This window comes from Aquarana catesbeiana, linkage group LG03 (assembly GCF_042186555.1).
Source record: "Aquarana catesbeiana isolate 2022-GZ linkage group LG03, ASM4218655v1, whole genome shotgun sequence".
NCBI lineage: Eukaryota > Metazoa > Chordata > Amphibia > Anura > Ranidae > Aquarana > Aquarana catesbeiana.
The window spans coordinates 570,739,208-570,755,668 of record NC_133326.1 but is presented as its reverse complement, the minus strand read 5'-3'; the positions used below and the strand labels follow the sequence as shown (position 1 = coordinate 570,755,668).

General features: G+C 45.1%; 1 protein-coding gene across 5 annotated transcripts in view; it reads right to left on the bottom strand.

Moving 5' to 3' along the window:
- DNM1L (dynamin 1 like) overlaps window positions 1-14,470 on the bottom strand; it is a 65,011-nt gene extending 50,541 nt beyond the window's left edge. For 4 of the 5 annotated variants that reach the window (XM_073621888.1, XM_073621890.1, XM_073621893.1 and 1 more), the window contains exon 1: window positions 14,193-14,470. In XM_073621888.1, the coding sequence (XP_073477989.1) occupies window positions 14,193-14,294 (102 nt within the window). In that variant the 5' untranslated portion in view covers window positions 14,295-14,470. The remainder of the gene's footprint in view (window positions 1-14,192) is intronic. The other variant, XM_073621891.1, reaches the window with a different exon arrangement.
- Between the last annotated feature and the right edge of the window lie 1,991 nt (window positions 14,471-16,461).

Sequence of the window (16,461 nt, the reverse complement as noted above, 5' to 3'; positions counted from 1 at the left end):
ACAGTACAGGTTCCACTCAGAACAGACCTCGTCATGGTCGACCAAAAGAATTGAGTGCACATGCTCACCGTCATATCCAGAGGTTGTCTTTGAAAAATAGACGTATGAGTGCTGCCAGCATTGCTGCAGAGGTTGAAGTGGTGGGGGTGGGGGGTCAGCCTGCCAGTGCTCAGACCATAAACCGCATCAAATTGGTTCACATGGCTGTCATCCCAGAAGGAAACTTCTTCTAAAGATGATGGACATGAAAGTCTACAAACAGTTTGCTGAAGACAAGCAGACTAAGGACATGGATTACTGGAGCCATGTCCTGTGGTCTGATGAGACCAAGATAAATGTATTTGGTTCAAACGGTGTCAAGCTTGGGCGGCGGCAACCAGGTGAGGTGTACAAAAACAAGTATGTCTTGCCTACAAATCAAGCATGGTGGTGGGAGTGTCATGGTCTGGGGCTGCATGAGTTCTGCCGGCACTGGGGAGCTACAGTTCTTTGAGGGAACCATGAATGCCAACATGTACTGTGACATACTGACGCAGAGCATGATCTCCTCCTTTCGGAGACTGGGCCGCAGGGCAGTATTCAAACATGATAACGACCCCAAACACATCCCCAAGATGACCACTGCCTTGCTAAAGAAGCTGAGGGTAAAGGTGATGGACTGGCCAAGCATGTCTCCAGACCTAAAACCTACTGAGCATCTGTGGGGCATCCACAAACGGAAGGTGGAGGAGCACAAGGTCTCTAACATCCACCAGCTACGTGATGTCGCCATGGAGGAGTGGAAGAGGACTTCAGTGGCAACCTGTGAAGCTCTGGTCAACTCCATGCCCATAAGCGTTAAGGCAGTGCTGGAAAATAATGGTGGCCACACAAAATAGACACTTTGGGCTTAATTTGGATGTTTTCACTTAGGGGTGTACTCACTTTTGTTGTCAGCGGTTTAGACTTTAATGGCTGTGTGTGTTGAGTTATTTTGAGGGGACAGCAAATTTACACTGTTATACAAGCTGTACACTCACACTTTGTAGCAAAGTGTAATTTCTTCAGTGTTGTCACATGAAAAGATATAATAAAATATTTACAAAAATGTGAGGGGTGTACTCACTTTTGAGAAATTATATATAAATTCATTTGGTGCTGATATTAGGAAGAAAGAAACCTTCTTCCTCTAATTGCACCAGATTCTCCACCTCTGAGCTGGTGAATCTAGAAGGGAGATATTTCAGTGTAACGGCTGTGAGATCTTCAGATCTCACTTTTATAAACTGGCCGTTTGTGACAGAACTGTACTGTACTGTGATGAGAAGCGGAGAACATGTTCTCTGCTCCTTATCTCAGCTACATAAACCGGTACACCCCAGATATCAGCTGTGATCCCGAGGATCACGGCTGATCTCTGTTTTATAAACGGACACCATAGTGAAGACTGCTGTGAACTCCAGTGTGTATTTTATCAGTAAGGATGAGCGCCGGCGTGTTCGCAAGCCGCACGTGCAGAGCCCGCCAGGAAGTCTGCACTGCACAGCGCTAATCACAAGCAGGGAGACATTGTCCTGATGTGTGGCTGCAGAGATCGGAAATTGTCTCACTGCTTGTGATTAGTGCTGTGCAGTGCCGACTTCCTGGCGGGCTCTGCACGTGTGGCTTGCGAGCACTCCTGAGCTCATCCTTATTTATCACATAAGAACCCAATAGTAAAAGTCATTGACTGGAGCACATCCTAGAAAAGCTCAAATCTTTTATGTGCTGCAGGTAATACAACTTTGACAGGACCCCCACCCCCTCCTCTCCGTTTGGATACTGAAGGAGAATTAGCATTCTGCTTAGGTAATCACTCTGCTCTTTCCGGTGACTTTTCAGTGTCATACTGATAGCACTGTGCAAAGCAGTGGAGCCCAACTGACACCACTGGCAGAGGAGTTAACAGTAAGGCCCCTTTCACACTTATACGACTTGTCCCACGATTTTGTACTGCAAAATCGTATGACAAGTCATTCTCCATGATTTTCAATGACTACCATTCATATTGGCACGACTTTAAGTCGTGCCGACTTGAAAGTAGTCCCTGCACTACTTTGGTCCAACTTCTATGCGAGTTGTACTCCATAGACCTCAGTGTGAAACCCTCAAGTAGTATGCAAATCGTACCTGAATAATATAGACACGATTTCAGTACGACTTTGTAAGCACAAGCCTCATGCCATGTAAAAGTACCTGACCGCGAGATTGTGGTACTGTGCATGTCACGCTGGCTCGCTGATCGGGAAAGGAAAACTTTTTTTTTCCTTTGGCGATGAGCGACAGGCAGTGCTGACAGCTGTCTGCTATGAATCATGAGGGGGAACGCTGCGACAAGTTTCAAATGAAAAAAATGGCCTGGGTTCCCCCCCAAGGGCATACCAGGCCCTTAGGTCTGGTATGGATCTTAAGGAGAACCCCATACGCCGAAAAATCTGCGTGGGCTCCCCCCCCCACCCAAAATCCATACCAGACCCTTATCCGAGCACGTAGCCCATCCGGTCAGAAATGGGGGTGGGGATGAGCGAGCACGCCTCCCCCCCCCCGTACCAGGCGGCATGCCCTCAACATGGGGGGGGCGCCCTGCGGGGCCCCCCCACCCCAAAGCACCTTGTCCCCATGTTGATGAGGACAAGGGCCTCTTCCCGACAACCCTGGCCGTTGGTTGTCGGGGTCTGCGGGCTTATCGGAATCCAGGAGCCCCCTTTAATAAGGGGGCCCCCAGATCCTGGCCCCCCACACTTTGTGAACGAGTATGGGGTACATTGTACCCCTACCCATTCACCTAGGGAAAAAAGCGTCAATGAAAAAACACACTACACAGGTTTTTAAAGTAATTTATTAGGCAGCTCCGGGGTCTTCTTCCGACTTCGGGGGGTCTCTCCGGCGTCTCCTCCTGGTGTCCTGATCTTCTGCTGGCTCCTCCGCTATCTTCTGCAGCTCTTTTGCTAGTGGTGGCCCGGACTTTTGCCTTCTGCCTTCCGCCCCCTTATGTCGTCACAGTCCCGGGGCATGCTGGGACTGTGCCGTCATAAGGGGGCATGGTCATCAGGTGATGTTGACCATGCCCCCTTATGACGGCACAGTCCCAGCATGCCCCAGGACTGACGGCATAAGGGGGCGGGGTCACCGCCTATATAAGTCACATCGGAGCGCTCAGAGAGCATTCTAGCCAGAGTCAACATCGGAAGAAGAGAAGAGGAAAGAAAACAAGAAGGCAGAAGGCAGAAGTCCAGGCCACCACTAGCAAAAGAACTGCAGAAGATAGCGGAGGAGCCGGCAGAAGATCAGGACACCAGGAGGAGACGCCGGAGAGACCCCCTAAGTCGGAAGAAGACCCCGGAGCTGCCTAATAAATTACTTTAAAAACCTGTGTAGTGTGTTTTTTCATTGACACTTTTTCCCCTAGGTGAATGGGTAGGGGTACAATATACCCCATACTCATTCACAAAGGGTGGGGGCCAGGATCTGGGGGCACCCTTATTAAAGGGGGCTCCCGGAGTCCGATAAGCCCCCCGCCCGCAGACCCCGACAACCAACGGCCAGGGTTGTCAGGAAGAGGCCCTTGTCCTCATCAACATGGGGACAAGGTGCTTTGGGGTGGGGGGGCCCCGCAGGGCGCCCCCCCATGCCCCAAAGCACCCACCCCCCCATGTTGAGGGCATGCGGCCTGGTACGGTTTAGGTGGGTGGGGGGGCGCTCGCTCATCTCCACCCTTTCCTGACCGGCCGGGCTGCATGCTCGGATAAGGGTCTGGTATGGATTTTGGGGGGACCCCCACGCCGATTTTTCGGCATGGGGGGGGTTCCTCTTACAATCCATACCAGACCTAAGGGCCTGGTAGGGCCCCTGGGGGGAACCCACGCCCGTTTTTTATTTAAAATTTGCCATGGAGTTCCCCCTCATGATTCATACCAACTACTGTATGTTTTCATTTGTTAATGCCAAATTGTGGCAAAGTTGTACAAAGTAGTACTGCTCCCAAATCACGATAAAATCGCGGCAAAATAGCCGCTGCGAAATCGCAGTAAAATCATGCGACTTTGAAGTTGTATAAGTGTGAAAGGGGCCTAAGTCAATACAAAAATAAATTCAGCCACTTGGTAGCGTGTATCCCTATTGCTTTGTCCTGCCTTCGAAATGCACAGGTCCACTTTCAGGGTTTCAAATGTGGCTCCTAAATAGCCATAGTGTATAATGTATTCTGCAGACTTCTGTGATGGTTTGTATAGCTTTTATTGCAACTGTGGTCTTTCCTAATGACAAACAACTGCATCATTGGCTCCTCATCAGAACTGTGATAAGCTATGTTTAACAGATCGATGCAATCTTCAGTGCCAAATGTTTCCCAAAGTGATAAATAAGGACTGTGTTCTGAACCACTGATCAGCCATAAAACTGCACTGAGCAGATGGGTGAGAAAGTCAGAAAATTGTGTTTCCTTTGTTGTTTTATAAAATGGATACAGCTACGGTTAAATGGTATCCATTCGTTTTATAAACCGGTAACGGAAAATAGCAAAGAAAGTAGAACTGACCAAGAATTTCTTTACTAATAAACGATCCTTTCACCATATGGTAACAATATAGCTGGTTGATGTCAAGGAAAGGACCTGCTGCTATATATGGATTACTGCATTCTGCACAGATTCTGACCTTGGCCTTTCATAGACTGCAATTTGGAATATTCTAAATAGGAGACAACTTTCTATACGTTTTTGGTGTGCCATCACCCCTAATATTTACACGCTTAATGTACACCAATTATGGACAAATCCCAGGAGCCAGGTCTAGGTAGCCAATGCTCTTAAAATTACAGATAAATAAAGATAATCTTGGGCACAACAAGCATGTTCGATTTTTAGGATGCGATTATTACCAGCAGCTATAGCCGCTAGCAATAATCACTGTGTTCTCCCGGCCGGGATGGCTCCCCCAGCCCCCTCGTCAGGAAAACACAATAGCTCCATGGGAGTGTTGATGGGGAAAGCGAGCAATTTTCTTTCCTGCAATCCATGGTTGCAGAAAAGAAAAAACACACCATCCATGTCTGGCTTAACTTATTATTTTCTAGTGTCAATCAGCTGCCATTTTAAAAATCCTGCGGGCTCCTGGATTGAACAGACTGGCTTTTGAATTCTATTAATTTGTCCACCCCTAATAAAAACCCTACTTGAAAGAAATGTAAATTTACCAAAGCACTTTTTTTCCTAACATCTAGTTTTATTCCGTAGGCAGTTTACGCCCTGATCCGTGCATCAAACACACACAGATGTACACACCAGGATGTCCATTGAGGTCTGAGCAGCTGGCTGTCTGTTATTGGATTTGAACTGGCTGCCTGGACAGAACACCAATGTTTTCCACGCGGGTGAAGAAAGCCATTTCACATGGGTGTATGGATTGGTACACCTGTATGAATGGGGCCTAATACAACAATGGATGTAAAAAGGTGAAAATGGTATGTTCCAGTCTACACACATCCCACAAATGGCTGCATGGCATTTCTTATGAAGGGTTTCCAGATGGTGACAATAGAGGACCATGCCTATTGAATGTGTGTTTAATCATGAAGCCTTAGTTGAAAGCATAAGTAACAGAATGCACACCTAGAAAACCGGACAGAGCGATTCATCTTGCTTTCATTCTTTTCTTTCCCAACTCACTGCTGTTTATCTATTACGGCCTCTTTCTGCCCACATGCACTAACCCCAGCGTCAGGTACTGCCCAGGACCAGGTGTTCTATTGATTTGTGCCCTCCATCAAATAGTGCCCATGCATGCGCAGAACGGAAGGGCACTCCAGCTTATTTGCTGATCAGCTGGAGTGACATCACCATAGCGCATGCGCACATCATAAGAGGGTTTTTTCAACGGAAGATACCATTTCACAGGCACAATTTAAAGCTATGCAAAGAGTGGAGGGACACCGTAAATGTCAGATTGTACCTCGCTGGCACAACAGCGAGGCACAATATGACAAATGCGGTGTCCCTCCGCTGTTTGTGCCGTTCTGCACATGCACATAACGACAGACCACCACATCCTGAGAGTAACTACAATGGTCTATCTTTGTCCAATGCGTATCAGCAGAGCTGCTTATAGTCTCCATGTGACAGGGTGACATCGCAGGAGCACAAACTAGTATACAGTTGTCACCCCATAAAAGGAAGATCCTTCAATGAAAAAATTGCAAGATACCATTTTAAATAAAGTTGCAGATTTCAAAATTAAAAAGAAATTACATTTTAGTGATTGGAAACTTGAAATACTAGCATTGAGGCGTGAGACTGTAAGCTTCTTTAGTGGCATAGACTGACGTGGATGGTGACACGATCTCTGCTAACTTACTTCAGAATAAATGAGATAAACACAAGCAGCCTGGTCCCCTAGCATACGAGGCGTCTGTATTGACCAGTACAGAATATAACCACATACATCAAAAGCATGAGTGGGGAGTGGTGCAGACAATGCTTCTGCTGCCTGAACTCTGAACTAGAAAGCCAGTAGAAGCCTGCACAATGCAAGGCAGGTGATCACTACAACATTCCTGTTCTGCACAATGCCATAGTATTCATAGCGATCCCACAATGAACTGACACTGACCTCAGAAAGCAGGGACAAATGACAAACGTGACAGACATAGAACACCCTCCACAGTGCACAACTGTAATTAATGCTCACAATTAGAGCAAACATTTATCCTCCAATTTAAAATGGAGGACATTGTTTGGCAACAAGCATCCACCACAATCATAGAATAAAAGGATAAGTTCACCAAATTATACTTACTAAAGCAGCAGCCCTGCAACCCCCCCGCGCAACCCCCCTCCCCCATTATTCCACAATGTGACAGTGGGCAGGGGATCATCTCCCCACATCCACCGCCACAATTTAAAGTGGTTGTAAACCCTTACAGACCACTTTTACCTACAGGTAAGCCTAGATTAAGGCTTACCTCTAGGTGCAAGAAATATCTCCTAAACCTAATTTGCAAAAGACAGGCACTGATGTCTACGGCGCATGCGCTGTAGACAAGGGCACGCAGGCGCACTGAGCGTGTCGTTTCTAACAGCGATCATGCCATTAGTTGCGGCTTCCGCACGGGAGTGGCATCATCGCGGCTCCAGCCAATCACAGCGCCAGAGCCGCGATACCCGGAAGGAAGATGGACACTTCATGGAAGAAGGGACAGCGGTGACATTGCAGGCTCCTGTGTCAGGTAAGTGACACATAATGGGTTACTATGCAATGCATAGTAGCCCATTATGCTTTACCTTTGCAGGGAAACAAAGAGGAAGTAAAACCCATCAGGGTTTACTTCCTCTTTAAGAATAGCACAGCTCTGTCCACAAAGCCTCAGCATTTATTCACTCAGATCTGCACATGAATGTACTACAAGTTCTGTCTGCCACACAACAGCAGATGGCTAGTAGTTCTCAATGAATTGCAAGGGCACTGGTGAGTGTCATCATAGTTCATTGCTCTTCCTGCTCTTCAGTAACTGCCCATAGCTTCAGCTGTAATGAGTGTCTGCAGGAGCCTGGCATTGCACCACAAGTGCAGTACTCCACAGTCTTCTAGGAAAAAAAATTAAATGCACTTTTTTACCTGAAAAAAAAAAAAATGTGTTATCACTGTCACCTTGTCATTCCATCTACCAACAGAGACCACAAGCAGCCATGACAATGCTTATTGCACAGGCATGGGGCCACTAATGTCATGTCACAATCAATAAATCTACCCAGAAAACGAGTCCCCCTGTCAGAATACAATAGCAATAGGGGGGGGGGGGGGATGATTGAAACTGGAGCAGACAGAATGATTGAAACTGGAGCAGACAGAATATAAAGAATGGCAACCAAACAGCTATCCTCAGCTTGTTCAGTTTAAGCAGAACTTAACCCTTCTCTTCACAGTAAAGGAAACTGCCATCTTTGCCTCTGTTTGATCTGCAGTTGCCATGGTGCTGTACATTTGATCAGTTATGACACCAGCAATTTGATGGATTGACAGTTCATTGAAAGTTCAGGCAAATGTGACCACTATCATTCACAGCATGTTTTGAATGTAACTGTTTTGGAAAACAGTTAAACTGGCGAGTTTAATTCAGCTTCAACACGGAAAGCTCGAAGCTGATTGGTTGCCACATACATCTGCTCCAGTTTTGATAAATTCCTATAAATCTATCTTTGCTCTATTTCAAAGCAGGGGCTAAGTCACATATTGAAATAGATCCAATAACCTTATGAGGGTCACAAGCTCAATATCTAACAAGGAATCTTTCTGTCTGCATCACTGAGCAAGCTCTGATCAACACAAGGACATTCATCACATCCACCATCAAGCAAAAGTACATTAACAAATCTTCCACATGACCAACAACCACAAATCGACCTTTTCAAGGGAAATCTTAACTTACACTGACAAGCAAGTCAGAGTCTCACTCCAATCAAGAGAAATGATTGCACCATGTATACGGATACGAATGACTTGCAGTAGATTTGCACGATTCTGGTTAAAATGAGAATCACGGGGTTTTTTTGCTTAGAATATCATGATGTAACATCTTTCACATTATACAAAAACATTGTGCTAACCATTTAGATTTTTTTTTTTTTTTTTTAAAGTGGAGTTCCACCCAAAAATGGAACTTCCACTTTTTGGAGTCCTCCCCCCCTCCGGTGTCACATTTGGCACCTTTCAGGGGGAGGAGGGAGCAGATACCGGTCTAATACAGGCATTTGCTCCCACTTCCTGGCATAGATCACCGCAGCGCTTGTGGTGACCTATGCCACTTCGGCGCTTACCCCGTCCTCCCCCGCTGTATTCTGGGAGTCTATCTATATCGAGATAGATATATGTATAGAATATATATATATATATATATATATATATATATATATATATATATATATATATATCTCTCTCTATCTATACATATATCTATATCTATCTATCTATAGATATATATAATGTTTGGGCGTTCCAAGTCATTTTCTAGCAAAGAATACAGATTTTAACTTGTAAGAAAGAAACAAGTGTCAGAAAAAGGTTTAGTCTTTAAGTGGTTAAACTGATCTCATTAACACACAGGAGTTCAAGAACCAAGATTTTAATATAAATGTTTGAATAGTTTGATAATAGAAGAAACTGAACAATAAATAAAGTATTGGGAAAAATACCACAATGATGTGAAACCGTAAATGAACGTAAAGTTGAATATTAGTCTCTAGTGCAGTGGTTCTGAACCTTTCTAGTGCCGTGAACTCTAGATAACATTTCCCAAGTTGTGGGGATCCCTAACAGTAAGATTATGATTGTTGTCAGCACCCAAGGCAAGTCAAGTAATTTGCGCCCCTAACCCACGGACATTTAGCTCTTCCCGAGTCCCTTCCACTCGTACAATATTAAAAACCTAAGGCCCCTTTCACACGATCGGACTGTTCAGGTCCGCCTGTCAGTTTTGACAGCGGACCTGAACGGGCACTCCATGTTAGTCTATGGAGCGTCGGATGTCAGCGAAGACATGTCCGCTGACATCCGACCCGGGCCGATCCGCTAAAAGCAGACGGATGGCTCTACGTCCAGGTCCGTCGCTGGCAGATCGGATCGGGTGAGATCTGATGAAAACGGACAGACTGTCCGTTTTCATCCGATCCCTCCATAGGCGGCAGCGGCGCCTGACAAGCCCCTCCCCGCTCAGTGAGCAGAGAGGGACCTGTCATCTACCGGCTCAGCAGAGATCAACGGACAGATCTCCCGCTGAGCCGGCGGACCGAGGCGGGCTCCGTAGAAACGGAGTCCGCCTCGTGTGAAAGGGACCTAATGGTACATTTTAGGATGTACCACTCTCTCTTTGTTATCCTTTCTTTCCCTTTTATCTCTCTCCTTCCGAATTTCTTGTTTTATTCCCACATCCCTCTGTAAAAAAAAAAAAAAAAAAAAAAAGTTACAATGTTTTTAGTTATCTACCAGCACAGACAATGTTGTGAAAAACTTGGCAGGCTGCCTGTTTTTCTCTTTTGACAGCTGAGTAGAGAACTCTTTACACTTGTTACATGAATGAATCGGGAAATTCTGCATAGAGATCGTGGGGGGGGTTGAATCGCTATTTTTTTTTTTTTTTTTTAAGATTAATCATGCAGCTCTAACCTGCAGCCCTGGTTCTAGACCAGGGATATGCAATTAGCAGACCCCCAGCTGTTGCAAAACTACAAGTCCCATCATGCCTCTGCATATCATGCTTGTGGCTGTCAGAGTCTTGCTATGCCTCATGGGACTTGTAGTTCCGCAACAGCTGGAAGTCCGCTAATTGCATATCCCTGTTCTAGACCCCGTTCGGCAAGCAGGCATCTGGCTATCCACTTCAGCTCCGGAAGAGTTTTACCAGCTTCATGACTAGAGTATTTTTTGCTATTCAGCACTGTGCTACTTGAAATGGCAAATGTGCGGTCATGCAACACTGTGCTAAAATGACATTTCATTTCACGTTTTTCATACAAATAGAGCTTTCTTTTGGCGATATTTGACCACTGGGTTCATTTTTTTTTTTTAATTACAGAAATGAAACATAAAATTTTGAAATAAAAACAAACAAACCAATATTTTCTATTATAAAACATATCAGATAATAAAAATCAAATTTCTTTATTAAATTTAGGCCAAAATATATTCTGCTACATGTCTTTTGTAATGCCAATAAGTGTATATTATTTGGGTTGTGTGAAAGTTATATAATCTACAAACAATGGTATACATAATTGAATTTATTTATTTTTTATACTAGTGATGGCGGCAATCAGCGAATTATTGTGGGACTGCGATTTTGCGCCGGGAAATCTGACACTGACAAACTGCCACTGACATCACCAGTTATAATACTATACAGACACTGGCTGGGAAGAGGTTAAAATCTCGGATGATTAAGGGGTTAAACGTGTGCTGCTTTTTACTAAATATCTTTCTTTATTTCTTATCCCTGCTTTCAAGGGATGAAAAACAGAGATTGCTTCCTCTGTAGAGAGCCCTGTATTGTCAACACAACAGACAGACGTTGAATAGGTTGCAGTCATGAAGTCCCGTTGTGTTCAATCACAGCAGAGCCAGCAGGCAGGGGCACCCTGAACCCAGAAGAAAGCCGCAAGGTACAGGTACATTACGGTGCCTGTATGAGCACACATACTGCAGCGGGTCGGCAAGCAGCTATAAAGGACAATTACCATTTTATAATCAAGATACATAAATCCAGCATATGGAATATATAAAATGTTTTTCAAAATAAATCCAAAAATCACAAGGTGCAAGGGTTTCTGCTAGAGTATAACTGAACTGTAGGCAGCAACAGCTTATAAACAAATAATAAACTGTATCTTTTTCAATCAAGTTTTTATACTTACCTTTCCGTTCAATGAAATCTACATGCTGTGCACAGCTCTTCTCCAGACAGCATCCCGTTCATGCATCTGCACATCCTCTACTAAGGACATCGGCCAATTCCAGCTAAGGTTTAGTCTATGGACTTAAGTTGCACTTGTAAGCACCAGCACTTCAGTCCGTAGTCCAAACCAAGATTGAGCACAGCCTAGGGTGATATTGTGCCCACCACATCCAAGGACTGGTAAGCAGCAATACATATACTTCCTGTAACAGATCAAGCTGTCCATCAAATGTGGGGGGGGGGGGGGGGGGGGGCAGTTAAAGGGTATTCTGCAACTGCTAAAAGCTGGCTGGAGGGAGAAGGATTGGAGGAGAAACCAGATTTCAGCTGCTGCAGAGAGAGCTACACAGGGGATCAGTTTCTATTATTGCCCCCCACCGCACCAATTACCCTCCTTGCTTCCGATTCCCACTGCTGCTACAAGGTGTTGGAAACATTCTTCAGAGATTTTGGTCCATATTGACATGATAGCATCACACAGTTGCTGCAGATTAGCATCATGGATGTACAGCCGACAAATCTCTCGTCCCACCACATCCCAAAGGTGCTCTATTGGATTGAGATCTGGTGACTATGGAGGCCATTGGAGTACAGTGACCTCATTGTCATGTTCAGGAAACCAGTGGTGAGATGATCTGAGCTTTGTGACATGGTGCATTATTCTGCTGGAAGTAGCCATCAGAAGATAGGGACACTGTAGTCATAAAGGGGTGGACATGGTCAGCAACAATACTCAGGTAGGCCGTGGTGTTTAAGTGATGCTTAATTGGTACTAAGGGTCCCAAAGTGCGCCAAGAAAATATCCCCCACACCATTACACCACCAGCCTGAACCTTTGATACAAGGCAGGATGGATCCATGCTTTCATGTTGTTTACGCCAAATTCTGACCTGACCATCTGAATGTCGCAGCTGAAATAGAGACTCATCAGACCAGGCAACGTTTTTCCAATCTTCTATTGTCCAATTTTGGTGAGCCTGTGCGAAGTGTAGCCTCAGTTTCCTGTTCTTAGCTGACAGGAGTGGCACTCGCTGTTGTCTTCTGCTGCTGTAGCCAATCTGCTTCAAGGTTCAATGTATTGTGCGTTCAGAGATGGTATTCTGCATACCTTTGTTGTAATGAGTGGTTATTTTTGAGTTACTCTTGTCCTTCTATCATCTCAAACCAGTGTGCCCAATCTGCTCTGATCTCAAGAAATTTTCGTCCACAACCTCCGCTCACTGGATATTTTCTCTTTTTCCGGACCATTCTCTGTAAACTCTAGAGATGGTGGTGGGTAACAATCCCAGTAGATCATCAGTTTTTGAAATACTCAGACCAGCCCATCTGGCACCAACAACCATGCCACGTACAAAGTCGCTTAAATCCCCTTTCCTCCACATTCTCATGCTCAGTTTGAACTTCAGCAAGTCATCTTCACCACATCTAGATGCCTAAATACATCAAGTTGCTGCCATGTGATTGGCTGGAGTAGCAATTTGTGTTACCAAGCAATGTAACAGGTGTACCTAATAAAGTGGCAGGCGAGTGTATATGACGAGTGACATTATAGCGTGTATGGCAAATGATACATATTGTAGTGGGTATTATTATACAGGATTTATATATAGCGTCAACAGTTTGCTCAGCGTTTTACAATATAAAGTGGGACGGTACAATTACAATACAGAAGGAATAGGAGGGCCCTGCTCATGGAGGTTACAATCTAAAAGGATGACATTGGGAGAGTGAGACATTGTAGCATTTAGGATGAGACACACATTATATAGTGCGTGAACGCTGGGGGATCCATACCATATAGTGTGCGAACGCTGGGGGATCCATACCATATAGTGTGCGAACGCTGGGGGATCCATACCATATAGTGTGCGAACGCTGGGGGATCCATACCATATAGTGTGCGAACGATGGGGGATCCATACCATATAGTGTGCGAACGCTGGGGGATATATAGTGTATAGTGTGTGAACGATGGGGGATATATAGTGTATAGTGTGTGAACGATGGGGGATATATAGTGTATAGTGTGTGAACGATGGGGGATATATAGTGTATAGTGTGTGAACGATGGGGGATATATAGTGTATAGTGTGTGAACGATGGGGGATATATAGTGTATAGTGTGTGAACGCTGGGGGATCCATACCATATAGTGTGTGAACGCTGGGGGATATATACTGTATAGTGTGTGAACGATGGGGGATACATATCATATAGTGTGTGAATGATGGGGATACATATCATATAGTGTGTGAATGATGGGGATACATATCATATAGTGTGTGAATGATGGGGATACATATCATATAGTGTGTGAATGATGGGGATACATATCATATAGTGTGTGAATGATGGGGATACATATCATATAGTGTGTGAATGATGGGGATACATATCATATAGTGTGTGAATGATGGGGATACATATCATATAGTGTGTGAATGATGGGGATACATATCATATAGTGTGTGAATGATGGGGATACATATCATATAGTGTGTGAATGATGGGGATACATATCATATAGTGTGTGAATGATGGGGATACATATCATATAGTGTGTGAATGATGGGGATACATATCATATAGTGTGTGAATGATGGGGATACATATCATATAGTGTGTGAATGATGGGGATACATATTATATAGTGTGTGAATGATGGGTGGTGTATATTATAGTATGGGAGTGTAATAAGAGGGGGACAGTGTGACACCCCCGGTGACCCCGCTCACCTGTGTCCCCACCACCACGATTTGTGGTAATTGGATGACATCCGACCCCACCGTGTTGAAGACGTCCTGCAGCTTGTTGATGACAGGGATGAGCGCCTCCATTTCTGCGGCCAGAGTGTGGGGGATAAATGGAGGGACACAGGGGGGCAGCCACCACTCACACCCACCGGCTTCTCCGCTCAGAAATCCATTCACCCGGCCCACAGGCCTCTGCGGCAGGGAAGAGAGGCGCGGGCACAGAAAAAAAACAAAAGGCGCAGGCGCGGGGAGCGGGGCCTGCTGGGATACGTAGTCTCAGCGGGTGAGGAGGAGATTGCGGGCAACCATCTTTGATTTGGGCAAACTATTCGGGAGGGGGGAGTGGGGGGATATTCCCTTTCATTTCGTTTTTTTATATTTTCCTTGCTCAATTTGAGTTTTGCCAATACTATTTTATTTTCAGTCTATCGTTGGCGTTAAAAGATTAACGAAAAAAATAATCTATGGTGTTGCTTTTGGCTACTGGATGAAGACAACGATGCTTCTCCTATTTGCGGACTTGATGTATGTCCGCACAGCAGGAAGTGCGCTAGTTGACTTTTTTTTTGCCCACAAAAAATATGGCCGCGTTAGAGTGACAGCTGAGAGACCGGAAATGCGACTTGTCACAAATTAAAATCAGGAAGTGTCTGTTTCAAAGGTCCCTGACAGTGACATTGGGAGATAAGAATATGCTGTAAACACAGTGCAATCCTGACAGCCTGCACAGATCATGTCTATAGAATGGGGGACTTCTGACATTCATGGAGGTCATGACTGCTTCAGTGCTGCTGGAACTGCAGACATATTGTAGCTAGAGGATCCAGGGGTACTTTGCTGCTAGCTAATGAGCCCTCAGGGGACCATGATGCGTTGTCGTCTTTACAGTTCATTATAATGGACTACAAAAGCATCTCAAAGTGTATCTAAAGCCAAAACTTTCTTTTGGTAGTTTTGAATGGAATAAGGAAGATTTAAACCCCTTCCTGAGTTATTTATTTCTTTATTTTTGCTATCTGTGTGCTATTAGGGACATTTCCCCTCACTTCCTGTCCCAGAGACAACAGGAAGTTAGAACATACCTTCCAAAGTTAGGGGAAATCCTCTCATGGGTGTCTCAGGAACTGATGACAAAAGTCATACAAATAGAGAAGTGAATCTCTCCAGTGGGGGCATATACAGCAATAAAATTTTGGCAGAGGGGCTAACCCTTCCCCACTCTACCCAAAACATAAAGTTGAACTAAAATGAGAAAAAAAAATGAACCACTGTGCATTGTGGAGCGTTTCCCCTTCAAAAAAAGGTACATGCCAGTAGTGGCTGGTGGTATTTTTTTTAGGGGGGGGGAATATACCCACCGCCACCCCAGTCGGTCGGGTCAAAGGCACCCCCCTTCCCCCGGTCAGTCACCAGCCTCGCACTTACCCCATCTAGCTCGCAGGCAGTGCTTCCTCTGGGCGGCTGGTGGTCCTCTCCATGGTGCTTCACACGGCAGTGTCTCCTCCTCGGCAGCCAATAGGATTGTTTCTCTTCACGGCCAATCAGGTGACGGGTCTCAGGACCGGCTTCCTGATTGGCTGGAAGGAGAATCAGGAAGACAATAGTGAATAGTAATTTGCTATTGTCACACAACTGGGTGGGCTTGGGGCACACCCTTTTTTGAAGCCTATTCGTACCTCTGGCTCTACTCACGTGCCTCTAAAAAAAAAAAAAAAAAACATCATTGGTATCCATACTTACGGTACCCCGCATGTAAATTCGGGGGCCAAAAGCATGGATTAGGGGGGCGGCGCCCCCTGCATTATGGGCCACCACTGGTACATGCACCATTTTTGATGTGCTACCAACACATATTTAAAACATCTCTGAAAGGCAAACTAATTCTATAGGTGTTTCAGAGCCATTTTAGTCTCAATGATCATGCTTCGCTCCAGCAGCTGTATGTATTCAATACTTCAGGTGGGTTCAATACCTGCTCCCCCTGCTGGTTGCTGTGTTTTTTCCCACCAGCCTATACTTCCTATAGTGACATACAAGCCAATGAGCTCAACCACATTGTGGGACAGGGGAGCATTCATTCTACACACCTAGACGTGTGCAATACCCGCAGTGGCCACGGAGAAGCAAAGCCGCAATGTTTCAACACACAGACAGCTGGACAGGTAAGTACACTTATTACATGTATATAAAAGTAGAAGTGATGTACTGTCCCATTAATCTGAGCCTAGATTCAGATATATTTTTTTATATT